The following is a 16,869-nucleotide window of genomic DNA, read 5'->3' on the forward strand; positions in this document are numbered from 1 at the left end:
TCAACCGGCTCACTTGCTTTGATGCATTATATTACGAATGATTATGTTGTATAAAGAAGTTAAGAAAAAAAGGAAGGAGAAAATGAAAAAAGACAGGTTTGTGGTGATCCCTTTTAATCAGTACATTACCAACAATAATTTAATGCAGAAAATGAATGAATAATTTGAATTAATTATAATAAACCTCATTCACGTCGAGCAACTCAGTGTCTCACAACAAAATGTTCATTAACAATATATATGATATAAGGAAACACATGTACAATACAACATGTTAAACCACATAAATGAACATGTTTGAAAAAAAAAAGATTTTTTGTATTTTGTAAGGGAAAATTCGACAGTTTGTAAGGGCACGGAGCACACTAAATTTTGGGGACCCATAGATCTCTGTTGGGACCCAAAGATTTTTGAGCATGCGAGTCCGGGACCCATCACTTTTCAGAGGTAAAATGAACACTGGTCTACTGTATTTAAGGTTAGGGTTACTGTTCCGTATGAGTTACAATACTCAACCATGTACCCCCCCTATTGGTATGAAAATGAGTACGTATCCTCTCAAGTCCAATTCCTAACTTTTAAGATCCATATCATAGTCATACCTAAGACTTATAACATTGGTAAAATGGCGGCGCCCTCTGTTGGCTGCGGCTCGCTACAACGGGTCAGGTGTACCGACATTTCGTTCTGTGTACATTGTTACAAAGAATGACAATACAAAGGAAATTATTATTATTATTATTATTAGTATGTAATTTCCCGGCATCTTTTCATTCTTTGTTTGTGCAGAGTGGGCGAAGTCCAAGCCGTGTCTTTCCAGAAGAAGACTCTGGCCTACGTGCTGCAGTCGAATCCCGGCAATCTTTTCAGCATCAACCAGGAGAGCGGCGCCCTCAGCCTCACCCGAAACGTTGACTACGAGAACGGGCACAACGTGCACACCCTGCAAGTCCGAGCCTCCGAGGCCGACACTGGCCTCAGTGGCGTCTGTGAGGTACGGAAACAAACAACAACAACAAATAAAGACGCGGAACATACAGTGGAACCTCGGTTCTCGACCATAATCCGTTCCAGAACCCTGTTCGAAAACCGATCTGTTCGATCACCGAAATCCTTTTTCCCATTCAAAATAATGTAAATCGTTTTCATCCGTTCCAACACCCTGAATGTTTACCTTGAATGTTTAACGTAAACATAAACAGGGATCAGAATTTTCCGCGGATCCGCGGATTTCCGCTGTTTTTGAACCCCAAAGGTCATTCCCGTAAATCGTCTAAATTCGATGAGAAAATATTTTGGGGGGGTGAGGTACGATACGTGACTGTTTCATCACCCCAAGTTAGCAGTTAGAGATCGCGAGAAAAATCGGCAAAAAGAAACGCAGCGCATTAGATCTATAACACACAACGTGGTTTAGCTAACAAATAGATCGACTCCTACCATTGGTCGATAGGTTCGCTGATAACCAATCAGCGGAGCATTGGCTTTCTCAAACATGGCGCTCCTCCCGGTCTTTTCAAACGGTGAAATGAGTGTTTGAAAAGGTAAATATGAAAATACTAAGAAAAGAAGACGAGGCTTTTGTCTCCGAGATTGATAAAGGAATCAAGAATAAATTGAAGTGGTCATGGCTGGAGAAGACTGTCACAGTAAACGTTAAAATCGGCGCAAAGATCGAGGAAGTTACAGAAACTTTGAGCCAGTTCATCGCAAAGTGTGATGTTCCAGGGAAAGCAAAGTGTCTATACTGTGTCGATCTGATCAATGATGGTACGCGAGGTTGTGTGGCGCTGATCGATCATGCTAAAATGAACAAGCGCAAAGCAAAAATAGCTTGCCGGCGATCAAATTATGCACTCGGATCCGCCTTTAAAATCGGCAGTGAAACTAACAGTAACCCCACCGGTTCAACATTATTGGCCGTTCCAAATCCTTCCACTTCAAATACTAGCAGCAGTCAACCACTGGTTCCCCTGTGTGACAGAAAATCCCAATCTGAGGTATTTATAAATCTATTTATTTATGAAATGATTTTATCTTTTGTGTTTATACAATATTTAGAACAGGATAAACAAAATTTAAAATTTGTTATAAACATGATTAAAATAAATTATTTTGTATCATCATGATCATGTTCAATATTACAAATGCTTTTAATGTCAATATATTATTATTTTTTTAATTTATATATATATATATATATATATATATATATATATATATATATATAGGGCAGCACGGCGGCGCAGTGGTTAGCGCTTGTGCGGCACAGTTCATGTCATGGGAACTTGTCGTGGGTTCAAATCCAGCTCCAGACTTCCTGTGCGGAGTTTGTATGTTCTCCCCGTGCTTGCGTGGGTTTCCTCCGGGCACTCCGGTTTCCTCCCACATTCCAAAGACATGCATGTCAGGTGAATTGGCCGGTCCAAAATGTCCCTAGGTGTGAATGAGCGAATGAGTTGTCTGTCCCTGTGTGCCCTGCGATTGGCTGGCAACCAGTTCAGGGTGTCCCCTGCCCACTGCCCGGACATGGCTGGGATGGGCTCCAGCCCCCCTGCGACCCTAATGAGGATAAGCGGCACGGCTGATGAGATGAGATATATATATATATATATATATATATATATATATATATATATATATATATATATATATATATATATAAAATACATGGTTTCTGTTTTGTTGGATTTAATTCATTCTAGTGCAATTTTCACATAGCAAATAAGATAAATGCTGTTGGCTTCAGGGGGGCGTCGCCCTGGACCCTGGCTATTTCAGCTGAAAATGAAAATCTCCTTTCTGATCCCTGCATAAAGCTAACCCAGGCTAATCGTACGTCCGCGTTTTCGTAATCTTCAGTACGAAAGATTACGCTAACATGAACGTGTAAAAATAAAAAAAAACAGGTCGTTTGCAGGTCATTTAGCACCCGGGTCTCCACAACAAGTGGTTCATTGGAAAGGGGGCTCCGTTCCAACACCCTGAATGTTGGGCTCCGTTCCAACACCTTGAATGTTTACCTTGAATGTTTAACGTAAACAAAGCTAACCCAGGCTAATCGTATGTTTGCGTTATCGTAATCTTCTGTACGAACGATTACGCTAACATGAACGTGTAAAAATTAAAAAAAAAAAGGATAAAGAAAAGAATTATGCATAGGATTTCTTACCTTTGTGGTGGTCAGCAGAAGGCGCAGGTGGACGGTGGGGAGAGGATCAGACACTTGCACACCTCCTTCATATTTTGCTATTATTTCTTTCTTAAATGCAATAGTTGTACGCACTACTTTTCTTTTTTCACCTGTAGCAACTTTGCTGCTTGCACTGACTTTCTTCGGAGGCATAACTAGGGGCTAAAACACTTGGTACACCTAGATTAAAAGCGAAAGCATGTCCGCACGCGATAACAGTTGGTCACGAAAAGAGCAATCTACACCCGTACGCCGCTCAGCATCGCACCCTAGCGTACGCACTCACGCATCTCCGATTTTTTGACCGAACCGCGAAGCAAGAATTTCTCAAAATTTTTGGTCGGACTCCGATTTTGTTCGAACTGAGAGGCGTTTGAAAACCGAGGTTCCACTGTAGTTTGCGGTGCATAGATCCCTTAGCCGCATGGATTGCGGGGCATGAGGACACAACTCTGGACAGCTTTTTCCATTGTAGACGGTCTCTGGCCTGTTCTTGGGTCGTGACAAAGTCCGTTCTTCTGCCCCCTTGGACTGTGACCTGCAAGTCAAGTCAAATTCATTTCTGACGCTCTTAATCACAAAAATGTCTCAAAGGACTGTACAGGATTACAATGACACAATGACCTGATCTTAAAGCAACATGCGGGCAAGGAAAAACTCAAAACCTCAGCGTGAGGAAAAAGAGAAACCTTGAGAAGGGACCTCACAAGTGGTAATCCCCCTTTCAGGATGACCAGGGTGAATTACATTTAGCATTACAGTACACAAACATAGTAAACACTAGGAACAAACCAGGATAGCGGTAGTGAAAGCACCGGTTCCTAACCCCTAGACCACACGGAGCATAAGATGACATGGGAAAAGGCTTTGGATTTGATCTCATCATCACACTATTTTTACGGTGCCATGTTATACACTGTTGTAATAGAGCATTGTTGGAAAGAGTTCAGCCAATCCAACCTTGTACAACGTGGTACCATGAGTAAAAATGGTGTGATTACACGGTGGATTTTTACTTCTTCTTCTCCTCCTACTTTTTCTTCTTCTTCTTCTCCCTCTACTTTTTCTTTTTCATCTTCTCCTTCTACTTCTTCTTCTTCACAAGGCAAGCCTTTTTCGACCCTGACTCCTGCCTGTCCTGTTTTTTGCTCCTGTCTGTTCCCCGGCTACGACCCGTTTTTGATCCTGACCACGTCTACTCTCCAGTCCCGGATTTCGAGCTTTTTGCCCCGAACACGTCTTCTCTCCAATTCTGGTTTACGACTTGCTTCTGACCCCGACCACGTTTTTGCTCTCCTGTCCCGGCTACTTACCCGTTTTTTCCGTCCCCGACTCTGCCATCGCTCGCAAGCTTTGGATTTTATCTCATCATCACACTATTTTTACGGTGCCACGTTATACACTGTTGTAATAGAGCATTGTGGGAAAGAGTTCAGCCAATCCAACCTTGTACAATGTGGTACCATGAGTAAAAACAGTGTGATTACACGGTGGATTTTTACTTCTTCTTCTTCTCCTCCTTTTACATTTTCACCTTCTTCTTCTCCTTCTACTTCTTCTTCTTCACTAGGCAAGCCTTTTTTCGACCCTGACTTCTACCTGTACTGTTTTTTGCTCCCGTCTGTTCACCGGCTACGACCCGTTTTTGATCCTGACCACGTCTGCTCTCCCCTCCTGGATTTCGACCTCTTTTTGCCCCGACCACGTCTTCTCTCCAATTCTGGCTTACGACTCGCTTCTGACCCCGACCACGTTTTTGCTCTCCTGTCCCGGCTACTGACCCGCTTTTTCCGTCCCCGACTCTGCCATGGCTCGCAAGCTTTAGATTTTATCTCATCATCACACTATTTTTACGGTGCCACGTTATACACTGTTGTAATAGAGCATTGTGGGAAAGAGTTCAGCCAATCCAACCTTGTGCAATGTGGTACCATGAGTAAAAATAGTGTGATTACACGGTGGATTTTTACTTCTTCTTCTTCTTCTTCTCCTCCTTCTACTTTTTTTTCTTCTTCTTCACTAGGCAAGCCTTTTTCGACCCTGACTCCCACCTGTTCCGTTTTCTGCTCCCGTCTGTTCCCCGGCTACGACTTGTTTTTGATCCTGACCATGTCTACTCTCCCGTCCCGGATTTCGACCTCTTTTTGCCCCGACAACGTCTTCTTTCCAATTCTAGCTTACAACTCGCTTCCGACCCCGACCACGTTTTTGCTCTCCTGACCCGTTTTTTCCGTCCCCGACTCCGCCATCGCTCGCCACGGAAGATCCACTTCCGTGTTCGGATCACAATCCGAGTGCGAGAGCGACTTCACCGGATCGCGAGCGAAACCCTTTCTCTTTCTTCCAATAAAACTTCTGAGAAACGCAACACAAGTGGTTCCCGTTTCCGTTCCCGACCCGACACATCATTTGTTTATTCCCGTGCACTGGCAAATATATTTGCCTTATTCCCGAGCTTGCTCTCGTAAAGCGCAGCTGCTGAATCAGTCGTAGCTGCGCAACTCTTCAATTTAGCGCCCGCGCACGCTAACGGCATTGCCATTGCCCTGGTTTCCGTCGGGAGGCCTTGATGAAAAGTCAGCACATCAAAGCTGCGTTCACAAGCTTCGTGATCAGACGCCATCGCCGTTGCATCAGCACTTACACACAAGAAATACACACTCGTGTAAATGTGGAAAAACTTAGCTCACTCCCTATTGGAGACTCTGAAGATGTCATAATACACAAACACAACTACACACACCTGGAGGAGTCCATTATCACCTTCCCTGCTGTCCGAATGTTGGTAAGTGCTTTAAAATGGCTGCCAGTGTCCCCCGAAGGCTTTGGCTACTCTATTAGCTTGGCTGGCTAATCCACTCTGAGTGTGAGTGTGTGTCCTACGTTGCCTCTTTCTCAGTTACACTATTTATAGTGCACCTCACGGCAGCATCTATAGGTTGTGTTGCCCGAAGCCCCAAAGGACATTTTAAAGAAATGTCACCCGCCACACAACATTGTGGACAGGGTTGGGTAGGGTTACTTTCACTGGATTACTTTCAATGACAGGCAACCACTGGCAGCACGGCGGCGCAGTGGTTAGCGCTTGTGCGGCACAGTTCATGTCATGGGAACCTGTCGTGGGTTCAAATCCAGCTCCAGACTTCCTGTGCGGAGTTTGTATGTTCTCCCCGTGCTTGCACTCCGGTTTCCTCCCACGTTCCAAAAACATGCATTTCAGGTGAATTGGCCGGTCCAAATTGTCCCTAGGTGTGAATGAGTTGTCTGTCCCTGTGTGCCCTGCGATTGGCTGGCAACCAGTTCAGGGTGTCCCCTGCCCACTGCCCGGAGATGGCTGGGATGGGCTATTTCTGTCGCATTTTATGTTCGTTTTGCCGGAGATCAAAGAGATCAAAGCCAGGAGAGAAAGCTTACCACTTCTTGTGAGTCATAATTTTATTCATATTTAGTTTCTTTTGTCTTCTATTAGCATATTTGGTATTGGACTCATCCAAAAGTAATTGAAAGTAATCCAGTTAAAGTAACCCTACCCGACCCTGATTGTGGAGTGAGCGGAAGTCCGAATATTATTTAAAAAAGTACACTTGGCAAAAGTGTCCTTTCCAAGTGCAATATTTCATGTAAATCTGGGTTAGACTCTGTTGAGTTTTTTCTCATTTCAAAATTGTGTACAATTTTTGTACAAAATGTAAAAAAAAAAAAGTAAAAGAAGATCATTTGGGGCGGCAGTAGCTCAGGAGGTAGAGCGATCGTTTTAGGATTAAGGGATCCCAGTTCGAATCCCGGCTTGTCCGTGTTACATGCTGAAGTGTCCTTGGGTAAGACACTGAAACCCTAATACCCCCAATATTAGCGCCTTACATGGCTGCACAGTTCACGGCCGCTATTGGGAAATGTGAAGCACAATGTAAAGCGCTTTGGGAAGTCATTGACTTGAAAAACGCTATAAAAATGCAGATCATTTCATTTCATTTCATTTCTTCCTCATGCCATGAGGGTCTTTAACTCCACCCAAGGGAGTAAAGCCCACATTAAAACATACCCACACATTTGCATATTACCCTATTTTTATTACACTGTTTTTTTATGTAGCACTATTTTGATACTCTATATCAACACGTTACATTGGGTATTTATGTATTATATTCCTTTTCCTTTATTATTGTTTTATTTTCAACACAAGGATACTCCTGGAAGTGTGAATTTCCCTACGGGGGGATGAATAAAGTATCTATTTATTTATCTATCTATCTATCTATCTATCTATCTATCTATCTATCTATCTATCTATCTATCTATCTATCTATCTATCTATCTATCTATCTATCTATCTATCTATCTATCTATCTATCTATCTATCTATCTATCTATCTATCTATCTATCTATCTATCTATCGATAGATAGATAGATAAATAGATACTTTATTCATCCCCGTAGGGAAATTCACACTTCCAGCAGTATCCTTGTGTTGAAAAATAAAATGACAAAATAAAAGAAATAGAATACATAAATACCCAATATAACGTGTTGATATAGAGTATTTAAATAGTGCTTCATGAAATACACACTGCAATATAAATAGGGTAATATGCAAATGTGGGGGTGGGGTTTAATGTGGGCTTTTACTCCGCCGGGTGGAGTTAAAGAGCCTGGATGGATGAAGTCTGCAAAATCCTGCACTGCTACGTATAATTAGCAACACTTAATGTGTGGCAAGTAGTGAAAGAACGAAGAAAGATGCTGAAATAATTGTTTGTGTTGTTTATTTGGTAAATAAATAAACTTGTTTACACAAATTATCGTTGTTTTTATTCTCCAAAGTCCATCTTGCTGTGAGTAAATAGGTGCAGCATTGTGTGTTAGTTTTGTTATCTCGTCATAAAGAGAATTCCAGTTATTAATAAGCAGAGCAATTGGCTCAGATACAGGGGACGTTCACTATCCCTGATTGGTGCTTCTGTTTTCATGTTTAGAACCAATCAAGTTTTCTCTACTTCTGGTGGAAATTGCTGGAACAGTTTGCTGAAGTGTTAGCTGTTAGTGGAACGTTTGGCATGTCCGAAAACTCAAGACCGGAAAATGAGATGGCTTGCCCATTAAATTACGGGGATGGAAAACTGCGTATTGGTTTGAGCTCCAACGGGTTGGAACGCAAGCTAGGAAGAGTCGAGAGGAAGAGAGAAGAGAAAGGAAAAACAGAGAATTCTCCCCTATGTTTATTTTCATTTGATTTCAAAATAAAAGTCGAATAACACAAAGGTGCTCTTTACAGGTTGTCGTCTACATAACAGATGAGAACGACTGCACCCCAGAGTTCCTCCACTCCATCTACACCCGAGATAATGTTCCTGAAAATATATCGCCTGGAACTTCGCTCCTCCAAGGTAAGATTACCGTATTTTCCCCCACTATAAGGCGCACCCCCAAAAATTGTCTTTTGTTTTTGTTAGTTTTTTCATATATGAAATGCGTCGTGGGGCAGCACGGCGGCGCAGTGGTTAGCGCGTGTGGGGCACAGTTCTGAGGTCATGAGATCAAACCTCCTGTGTGGAGTTTGCATGTTCTCCCCGTGCTTTCCGGTTTCCTCCCACATTCCAAAATCATGCATGTCAGGTTAATTGGCCGGTCCAAATTGTCCCTAGGTGTGAGCGAGTGAGTTGTCTCTGTGTGCCCTGGCAAACAGTTCAGGGTGTCCCCTGCCCACTGCCCGAAGATAGCTGGGATGGGCTCCAGCACCCCCGCGACCCTACTGAGGATAAGCAGTGCAGATAATGGATGGATTGATGGATGGATGGATGGATGGATGGAGACGCATCGTATTAGAAGGTGCATGGAATTAAAATTACAGTAAGGGCTAGTGTTGCTCAAAAAGTACCGTATTTAAGCATTTATTGAACAGTCAGAATATATCACTGATCACAAAGACATAACATTGGATGCAAAGGGAATTGAACCCGGATTGCAGCGGGTAGCGCAACGGATCCCGTTCACTAGACCAAGGGTCGAGAACCTTTTTGACCCTAAGAGCCATGAATCAAAATACATTTATACATCTCATCTCATCTCATTAGCTGCACCGCTTATCCTCAGTAGGGTCGCGGGGGTGCTGGAGCCCATCCCAGCAATCATCGGGCAGTGGGCAGGGGACACCCTGAACTGGTTGCCAGCCAATCTCTTTTCTCTTTCTCTCTTCCTACCCTTTGCGCTTTCTTTTCTCTTTTCTCCCCTTCTGTCATTCTATTTCTCTTTGGATTTCTTTCTTCCTCTCCCTTTCTTTCCCCCTTTCTCATGACTTCTCTTTTTATCTCTTTTGTTTCACACGCTCTCTTCCTCTCTTTCTCTTTCTTTGTCCTCCCTCTCTCCTTTTCTCTCCCTCTTTCTCTTATTTCTTTCTCTTTAATCTACTAGTCCGGCCTCCGACAGAATATTTGTTCTATCGTGTGGCCCCCGAGTTAAAATGAGTTTGACACCCCTGACTTAGAGGGAACATTAGTTTGGATGCGCCCTCTAGTCTGGAAAACACTGTACTTCACAAACATTTCAACTGACAGTAACGTCCTCTATCCTCCATAGTTTTGGCCCGGGACTGCGACTCAGGCGTCAACTCTGAGCTTTCCTACTCGGTTCACGGCGACGATTTCGACATCACATCTGCCGGGGTGGTCAGCGCCGCTCGCCGGCTCGACTACGAGAGGCCCAATCACGTGTACGAGTTCCTGCTCGTCGCCGTGGACGCGGGAACGCCTCCCCGCACCGGCACCGCCTCCGTACGCATCCGGGTGGTCAACACCAACGACGAGACGCCTGTCTTCTCGCAGGCCGTGTATGTCAAAGTCTTTCAATTACAATGGTCCTAAAAATGTGGGTTTATCTGTCTTCAAATTTGTCAAAGATCCAGGCTATCCTATTTTTTATAGTTACAGGTTAGAGGTAAGGTCGGGCCTAAAAAAATTCAGCCCGACCCGACCCGAGTCGCAGGTATATAAAACCGAACCCGCCCCAACCCTACGGATTAACTTGATTTGATAAATGAGCCTGAAATTCTGCAGATTACGTGCTGTAAATAGTGAAATAATTGCCCAAAAAGCAGAGAGTAAGTTTGTAAAACTTGTAGATAGATAGATAGATAGATAGATAGATAGATAGATAGATAGAGAGATAGAGAGATACCATAGAGAGATACCATAGAGAGATAGATAGATACCATAGATACCATAGATAGATACATTAGAGAGATACCATAGATAGATAGATAGATAGATAGATAGATACCATAGAGAGATAGATACCATAGAGAGATAGATACCATAGAGAGATAGATACCATAGAGAGATAGATAGATAGATAGATAGATACCATAGAGAGATAGATAAATGGATAGATACCATAGAGAAATACCATAGAGATGGATAGATACTATAGAGAGATACCATAGAGAGATGGATAGATACCATAGAGAAATACCATAGAGAGATGGATAGATACCATAGAGAAATACCATTGAGAGATAGATAGATAGATAGATAGATAGATAGATAGATAGATACTTTATTCATCCTCATAGGGAAATTTACACTTCCAGCAGCATCCTTTTGTTGTTTATTAACAGATAAACAGGATGGCCTCAGGGCGCTGTGTTGTAGTTTAGCAACAGCGGAGTGGATGACGTCACACGCTAGGCCAAAAGTTGGACGTCCCTGCAGCAGATGGAAATCTTTTTGCCCAGGTGTTCACGTAGATAGCGAGTCCGCCTCCTCTCCGCTTCCCGCAGACTTTTGTGTCTCCGTCTGTCCTAACAGCGCTGATGCCGGGTAGCTCCAGGTAGCTCCGGGTAGCTCCACGTTGGCGTCCAGGATGCTAGACGTGAGCCATGTTTCCGTAAAACACTGCACTCCCTGTACGCTTTGATGTTTTCCACCAGCACAGCCAGTTCGTCGGTCTTATTTGGTATAGAGTTAACATTTACCATGATTACGGACGGTACCGAAGACTAACACATGCTAGCCGCTTAGCCTTAGCTCCGGCTCTGCATCTACAATAGGACCCCCTCATCACGCCGGCACGAGAATTCTTCAGGGCAAGGAGTTGATTCCTCAAATAAACACATTTCTTTGCGTTAAAACCCATAACCATAGGATAGAAAGTCATCCAAAGTGTAGTTGTCAAACAGGACGAAAAACACCGAAGATAGAAGCAGACACTTAAAACAATAAATCACCAAAAGAGCGAAATAACACGGAGCCGCTGGAAAGGCTGCCGCACCCGGCCTATGATGTCATTGTAAGCTACTTGCAAGCAGCAGAAATGACGTCTGACGAGAGGGAGGTGGAAGGAGGAAGCCGCGCGTCTTTCACCCCAACACCGAGGAGAAAAATGTACTTGGATCTAGTGAAGTTCAAATGATAGTTTGATGAAAAATTTCTTTATCTAAAAAATAACTTGAGTAAAAGTAAGTGCATGCTCTGTGGATCCTCCACAATAAAAGGGAAAAAACGGTGAGCGAGAAGCCTGACCGGACTTAATGATTGACAGTGGCCCAAGATCTTACCTCCACAACAGTCTGTTATGAAACGATCTGAAATTGAAGAAAGCACAATCGAGTCAACAGATCTTCTTTGTAGCTACAAAACCTTCTTGAGCGAGGACGCAGGCCCCGAGACGCTCGTCGCCATCGTCCACGCGAACGATCCAGACGGCGATGGCGTCTCCTACGCTATCACCGGCGGCAACGAGGACAGCAATTTCCTGTTGGACAATCAAAAAGGTGAGAAAGATTAGAAGTCCGGACGCCCTGTCTGTAATTTATACCGTGTTATTGGAAGTGGATTTGTAGCCATAAACAGTTTGCGGATTCACCCCAGTTGATAGAATGTAGTTAGATAGGTAGGTAGATATGTAACCGCGGTGTACCCGTCCCACCAAAAATCCACATTCACTCCGTACTGGATGATGAGGTTTTTATTACAGTTGCTGCAAATGAATGAGTCACACACAACACGTGGTTAGCTCCTCTGCTGGCTTTCAACATGTTAGCAGCGCGCTGTAGACTGCCCTAAACATATCAAATAGCTTTCTTTTCAGTTTACATAAAATACATTTTAGAATATCAACCATCACAATACATTTTAACAATCAATTTTAACAAGATACTTGTAACAAGAGATTGTATGGTGTGTTTTTTAACGTTAACAATGAATTCAACATATTTTTCTGAATTTTAACCTTTTTATATATATGAGAAAATAGAAATAATAACAATAACGAGTATAAAAACGGGTACAATTTACCTGCAAATGAATGAGTCACACACAACACGTGGTTAGCTCCTCTGCTGGCTTTCAACACTATAAGGGGAATTAGCATTTTAGCACAACATGCAACGTCCGGCAAAACTAACATAAATGGCGACAGAAACAAAACGAAAATAAATCCAAACAGCTTGACAACATCTATCACATTACTGTGCATGTTGAGGGATTTGTCAGCTGTGGTTTTATTGTTTAAAATTTACTTTTTGCGGAGCACCTAAAGATCGTGCCTTACCGTTAGCAGCTCGCTGTAGACTGCCAACGGCATCCGCCTTCCGGTCACTAGATCAAAAGCCAAACCAAATCTTACCCCATACCAGCAGGTGGCACTGTTGGACTCATCATTGCAGGACACTTACACAAAAACTATACAACATATTTCAGCAGGAATTTCAACACAACAAAAGTTATTATTACACCCGTTACAGATAGATGTCTAGATAGATAGATAGATACTTTACTCATCCCCGCAAGGAAATTCACACTTCCAGCAGTATCCTTGTGTTAAAAAAATAAAAGGTATAGAATACAAAAATACCCAATATAAAGTTTTTCTATAGAATATTTAAATAGTTCTCTGGAAAATACACACTGTAATAAAAATAGGGTAATATGCAAATGTGGGGGTGGGGTTTAATGTGGGCTTTTCCTCCCCCGGGTGGAGTTAAAGAGCCTCATGGCATGAGGAATAAATGATCTCCTTGTTTCACGGACAGACTGTGACAGCAGTCTGTCGCTGTTGCCTGTATTTCTAATAACGCTAATATAAATTTGAATTTGCCGCACACACTTTCTCAAGCAGAAACCGTAACGAATCCCTAATGTTTGTCATTGGTTCACGTAAACAATAAACATGGCGTCGTTTTTACGGCAAACACAAAACTGCGTCGGCGCCTGTTCTCCCAGGATAGTCGGTACGTTGTTTTTGTTAGCATGCATTAGCATAACCACATGCAACAGTGACAGAAACATCGCACGCGGGTACGGCGGTTGTTGCCGTGGTAACCGGCATATCGGGGACAAAGCTAGTGAGCCCCTAAACAAGCGTGCATATAAAACCCGGTTACACACATAATTATTTATTGATATTCGGCCGTCTTGCTAGCGTTTATCTACGTATTTGTGTGGATTGTACTTTATCGTGCACTCCCTGCTGCATACACACAGAGTATTCTAAAAACGTAAACGGCTATAACGTGATTTTATTGTTAGCAACAAACGACAATAGTAGCCCTTTGGCTTGCTGTGATCTTCGGGTTTTGTCACTTCAAAGTGCCAAGTAAGTATTTTCATGTCGACGCACTCCCAGGATCTGTGCTAAAGCTGCTTATGTGGTATTTTCTTTGCCGCGTTGTGATAATCAGGATTCTTACCGGTGTTTTGAATCCTTGAAAATGCTTGAATTATAATGGTTTGTTTTCAAGGTCAGGAAAATGCTTGAATTCTGAGTGAAGTGCTTGGGATTATTTCCATTTCTGTGTTTTGGGGCAGTCTGACTCGAGAGAACTCGCTTTTAAATGAACATTTTTTAAACGCGCGTAAAAATGACGCCCATGGTGGCTCCAGTCCTCATTGAAAATGCTTGAATTTTAATGTTGTGTTTTCAAGGTCAGGAAAATGCTTGAATTCCGAGTGAAGTGCATAGGATTATTTACATTTCTGTGTTTCCTGGCAGTCTGACTCACTTTTAAATCAAGAAAAAATGTTTAGAAGTGCGTAAAAATGACGCCTATGGTGGCTCCCAGTCCTCATCGTCATGTGAAGCATTACCGCCCTCTACTGTTGCATCTAAGAGAACAGGTTTATCAGACTTGTCGTGGGAATTCCGGCTCTTGGCTCCCTGGGTCTGTGCTAAAGCTGTTTATGTGGTATTTTCTTTGCCACGTTGTGATAATCAGGATTCCGAATCCTTGAAAATGCTTGAATTTTAATGTTGTGTTTTCAAAGTCAGGAAAATGCTTGAATTCTGAGTGAAGTGCATAGGATTATTTAAATTTCTGTGTTTTCGGGCAGTCTGACTTGAGAGAACTCGCTTTTAAATGAAGAAATATTCTTTAAAAGTGTGTAAAAATGACGCCGTTGGTGGCTCCCAGTCCTCATTGTATTGTGAAGCATTACCGCCTTCTCCTGTTGCATCCAAGAAAACAGGGTTATCAGACTTGTCGTGGGAAATCCGACTTTTGGCTCCCAGGGTCTGTGCTAAAGCTGCTTATGTGGTATTTTCTTTGCTGCGTTGTGATGATCAGGTTTCGTACCGGTGTTCCGAATCCTTGAAAATGCTTGAATTTTAATGTTGTGTTTTCAAGGTCAGGAAAATGCTTGAATTCTGAGTGCAGTGCATAGAATCATTTTCATTTCTGTGTTTTCGGGCAGTGTGACTTGAGAGAACTCGCTTTTAAATGAAGAAATATTCTTTAAAAGTGTGTAAAAATGACGCCGTTGGTGGCTCCCAGTCCTCATTGTATTGTGAAGCATTACCGCCTTCTCCTGTTGCATCCAAGAAAACAGGGTTATCAGACTTGTCGTGGGAAATCCGACTTTTGGCTCCCAGGGTCTGTGCTAAAGCTGCTTATGTGGTATTTTCTTTGCTGCGTTGTGATGTTTAGGTTTCGTACCGGTGTTCCGAATCCTTGAAAATGCTTGAATTTTAATCTTGTGTTTTCAAGGTCAGGAAAATGCTTGAAATCTGAGTGAAGTGCTTGGGATTATTTACATTTTTGTGTTTCCTGGCAGTCTGACTCATTTTTAAATCAAGAAAAAATGTTTAAAAGTGCATAAAAATGACGCCCACGGTGGCTCCAGTCCTCATTGTATTGTGAAGCATTACCGCCCTCTACTGTTGCATCTAAGAGAACAGGTTAATCAGACTTGTCATGGGAATTCTGGCTTTTGGCTCCCAAATTGCTCCTCTGATTTATTTATTTTTTCATTGTTTGGTTTAGACAAACAAAACCAAAAATAAACATAATTTTTTTAATGTAACATGTAACCTAATAATTATGGTTTGGAATTGAACTATCCATTATAAGGGTTTGTTTAAAACAACATCAATATTTTTGTCAGGACCAGAACGGAGACAGGACTCAATTGCGTTACGTTTCTCACGAGTTTTATTAAAGGAAAGAGGAAGACGATTTGGCGTTTGCTAGGCGCATGAAGTCGGTCTCGTATTCGGATTGTGATCCGAACTCGGAAGTGGATCTTCCGTAGCGAGCGATTGCGGTGTCAAGGATGGAAAAGCAGGTTGAGAGCCGGGACAGGTGAGCAAAAACGTGGTCGGGTCGTAAGCGAGTCGTAAGCCAGGAAAGGAGAGTTGACGTGGTCGGGGACAAAAAGAGGTCAAAATCCAGGACGGGAGAGTAGACGTGGTCAGGATCAAAAACGGGTTGACAGACGGGAGCAAAAATGCAGGTGGGAGTCAGGGTCGAAAAAGGCTTGCCTAGTGTTAACTGAGGTTCGCAGACGGACTGACAAAAAGGGACAGATAAGAGTGGGTTTAAACAGGGATAGGGAGCCAATCAGAGTCCGAGGCAGTTGGCGCCAAAGGAGCGGGCACAGGTGAATCATATCGGTAATCATGACAATTTTGGAACAATAGGACCCAATGTATAAGTAGATTTTTTTAAAGGCACATTTTTGGACAAATTTGTTTTTTGTTTTGTTTATACAAAATTCATAAAATAGATGACAAAATATATTTTAAACATCTGAGTGTTTTACTTGTTTAATAGTTAACCATATAACCAGTGTTAATTTAAATCTCAACACTACCTGAGTGTAGAATCAACACTGAAATAACGTCTGCGTGCATCGTTTGCTTTATTCCGATTTCGGAATCTTCGTTCGGTTTGGAAATTTCGGAATTTCGGTTCGTTTGGTAATTTGCATACTCGGCAGCCAATGAGAGGCCTGCATCGAATAACTTCATGCATCCCGAGCGTTATAAGGTCGTGCATTTGCATATCATTTTCCATAGTAGACGCACAGAGAACACAAGAAAAATGGAGAAGTGGTTTGGAATCAAGCCAAAACCTCAGCCCCAGAAGAAAGATTCAAAAGAAGCTAACAAAATGGATGACGCTACAAAACGTAAACGTACATTAAAAGCATCGTGGAAAGAGGAGTTCACGTGGCTTGTAGCAGACGACGCAAACATTGCATGAAGGAAGACAAGTAAACACAGGTACATACTGATGGCAGATGGAAAACAACGATGGCATATACAAGCAATGAATGGTTTTAAATCCTTAATACTTTTTGCGATTAGTCGTCTTATTTTGTTTCAAGTTTCAGACACTGGTTATCATCTGCATTCTAGTTTTTTACCAGTTAAGCTTGCAGGGTGATATAATGCCCCACCCCTTTCC

The 16,869-nt window shown here is 42.5% G+C and overlaps 1 protein-coding gene across 1 annotated transcript in view; it reads left to right on the plus strand.

Moving 5' to 3' along the window:
• Positions 1-16,869, plus strand: part of LOC148373012 (neural-cadherin) — a 241,401-nt gene that overhangs the window by 119,312 nt on the left and 105,220 nt on the right. The window contains exons 4-7 of the mRNA XM_088327543.1: positions 790-994; positions 8,467-8,578; positions 9,768-10,017; positions 11,816-11,958. Coding sequence (XP_088183669.1) covers positions 790-994; positions 8,467-8,578; positions 9,768-10,017; positions 11,816-11,958 — 710 coding nt within the window. The remainder of the gene's footprint in view (positions 1-789; positions 995-8,466; positions 8,579-9,767; positions 10,018-11,815; positions 11,959-16,869) is intronic.

The sequence above is a fragment of the Urocampus carinirostris genome, chromosome 2 (assembly GCF_059441175.1).
Source record: "Urocampus carinirostris isolate Australia breed hairy pipefish chromosome 2, RoL_Ucar_1.0, whole genome shotgun sequence".
NCBI lineage: Eukaryota > Metazoa > Chordata > Actinopteri > Syngnathiformes > Syngnathidae > Urocampus > Urocampus carinirostris.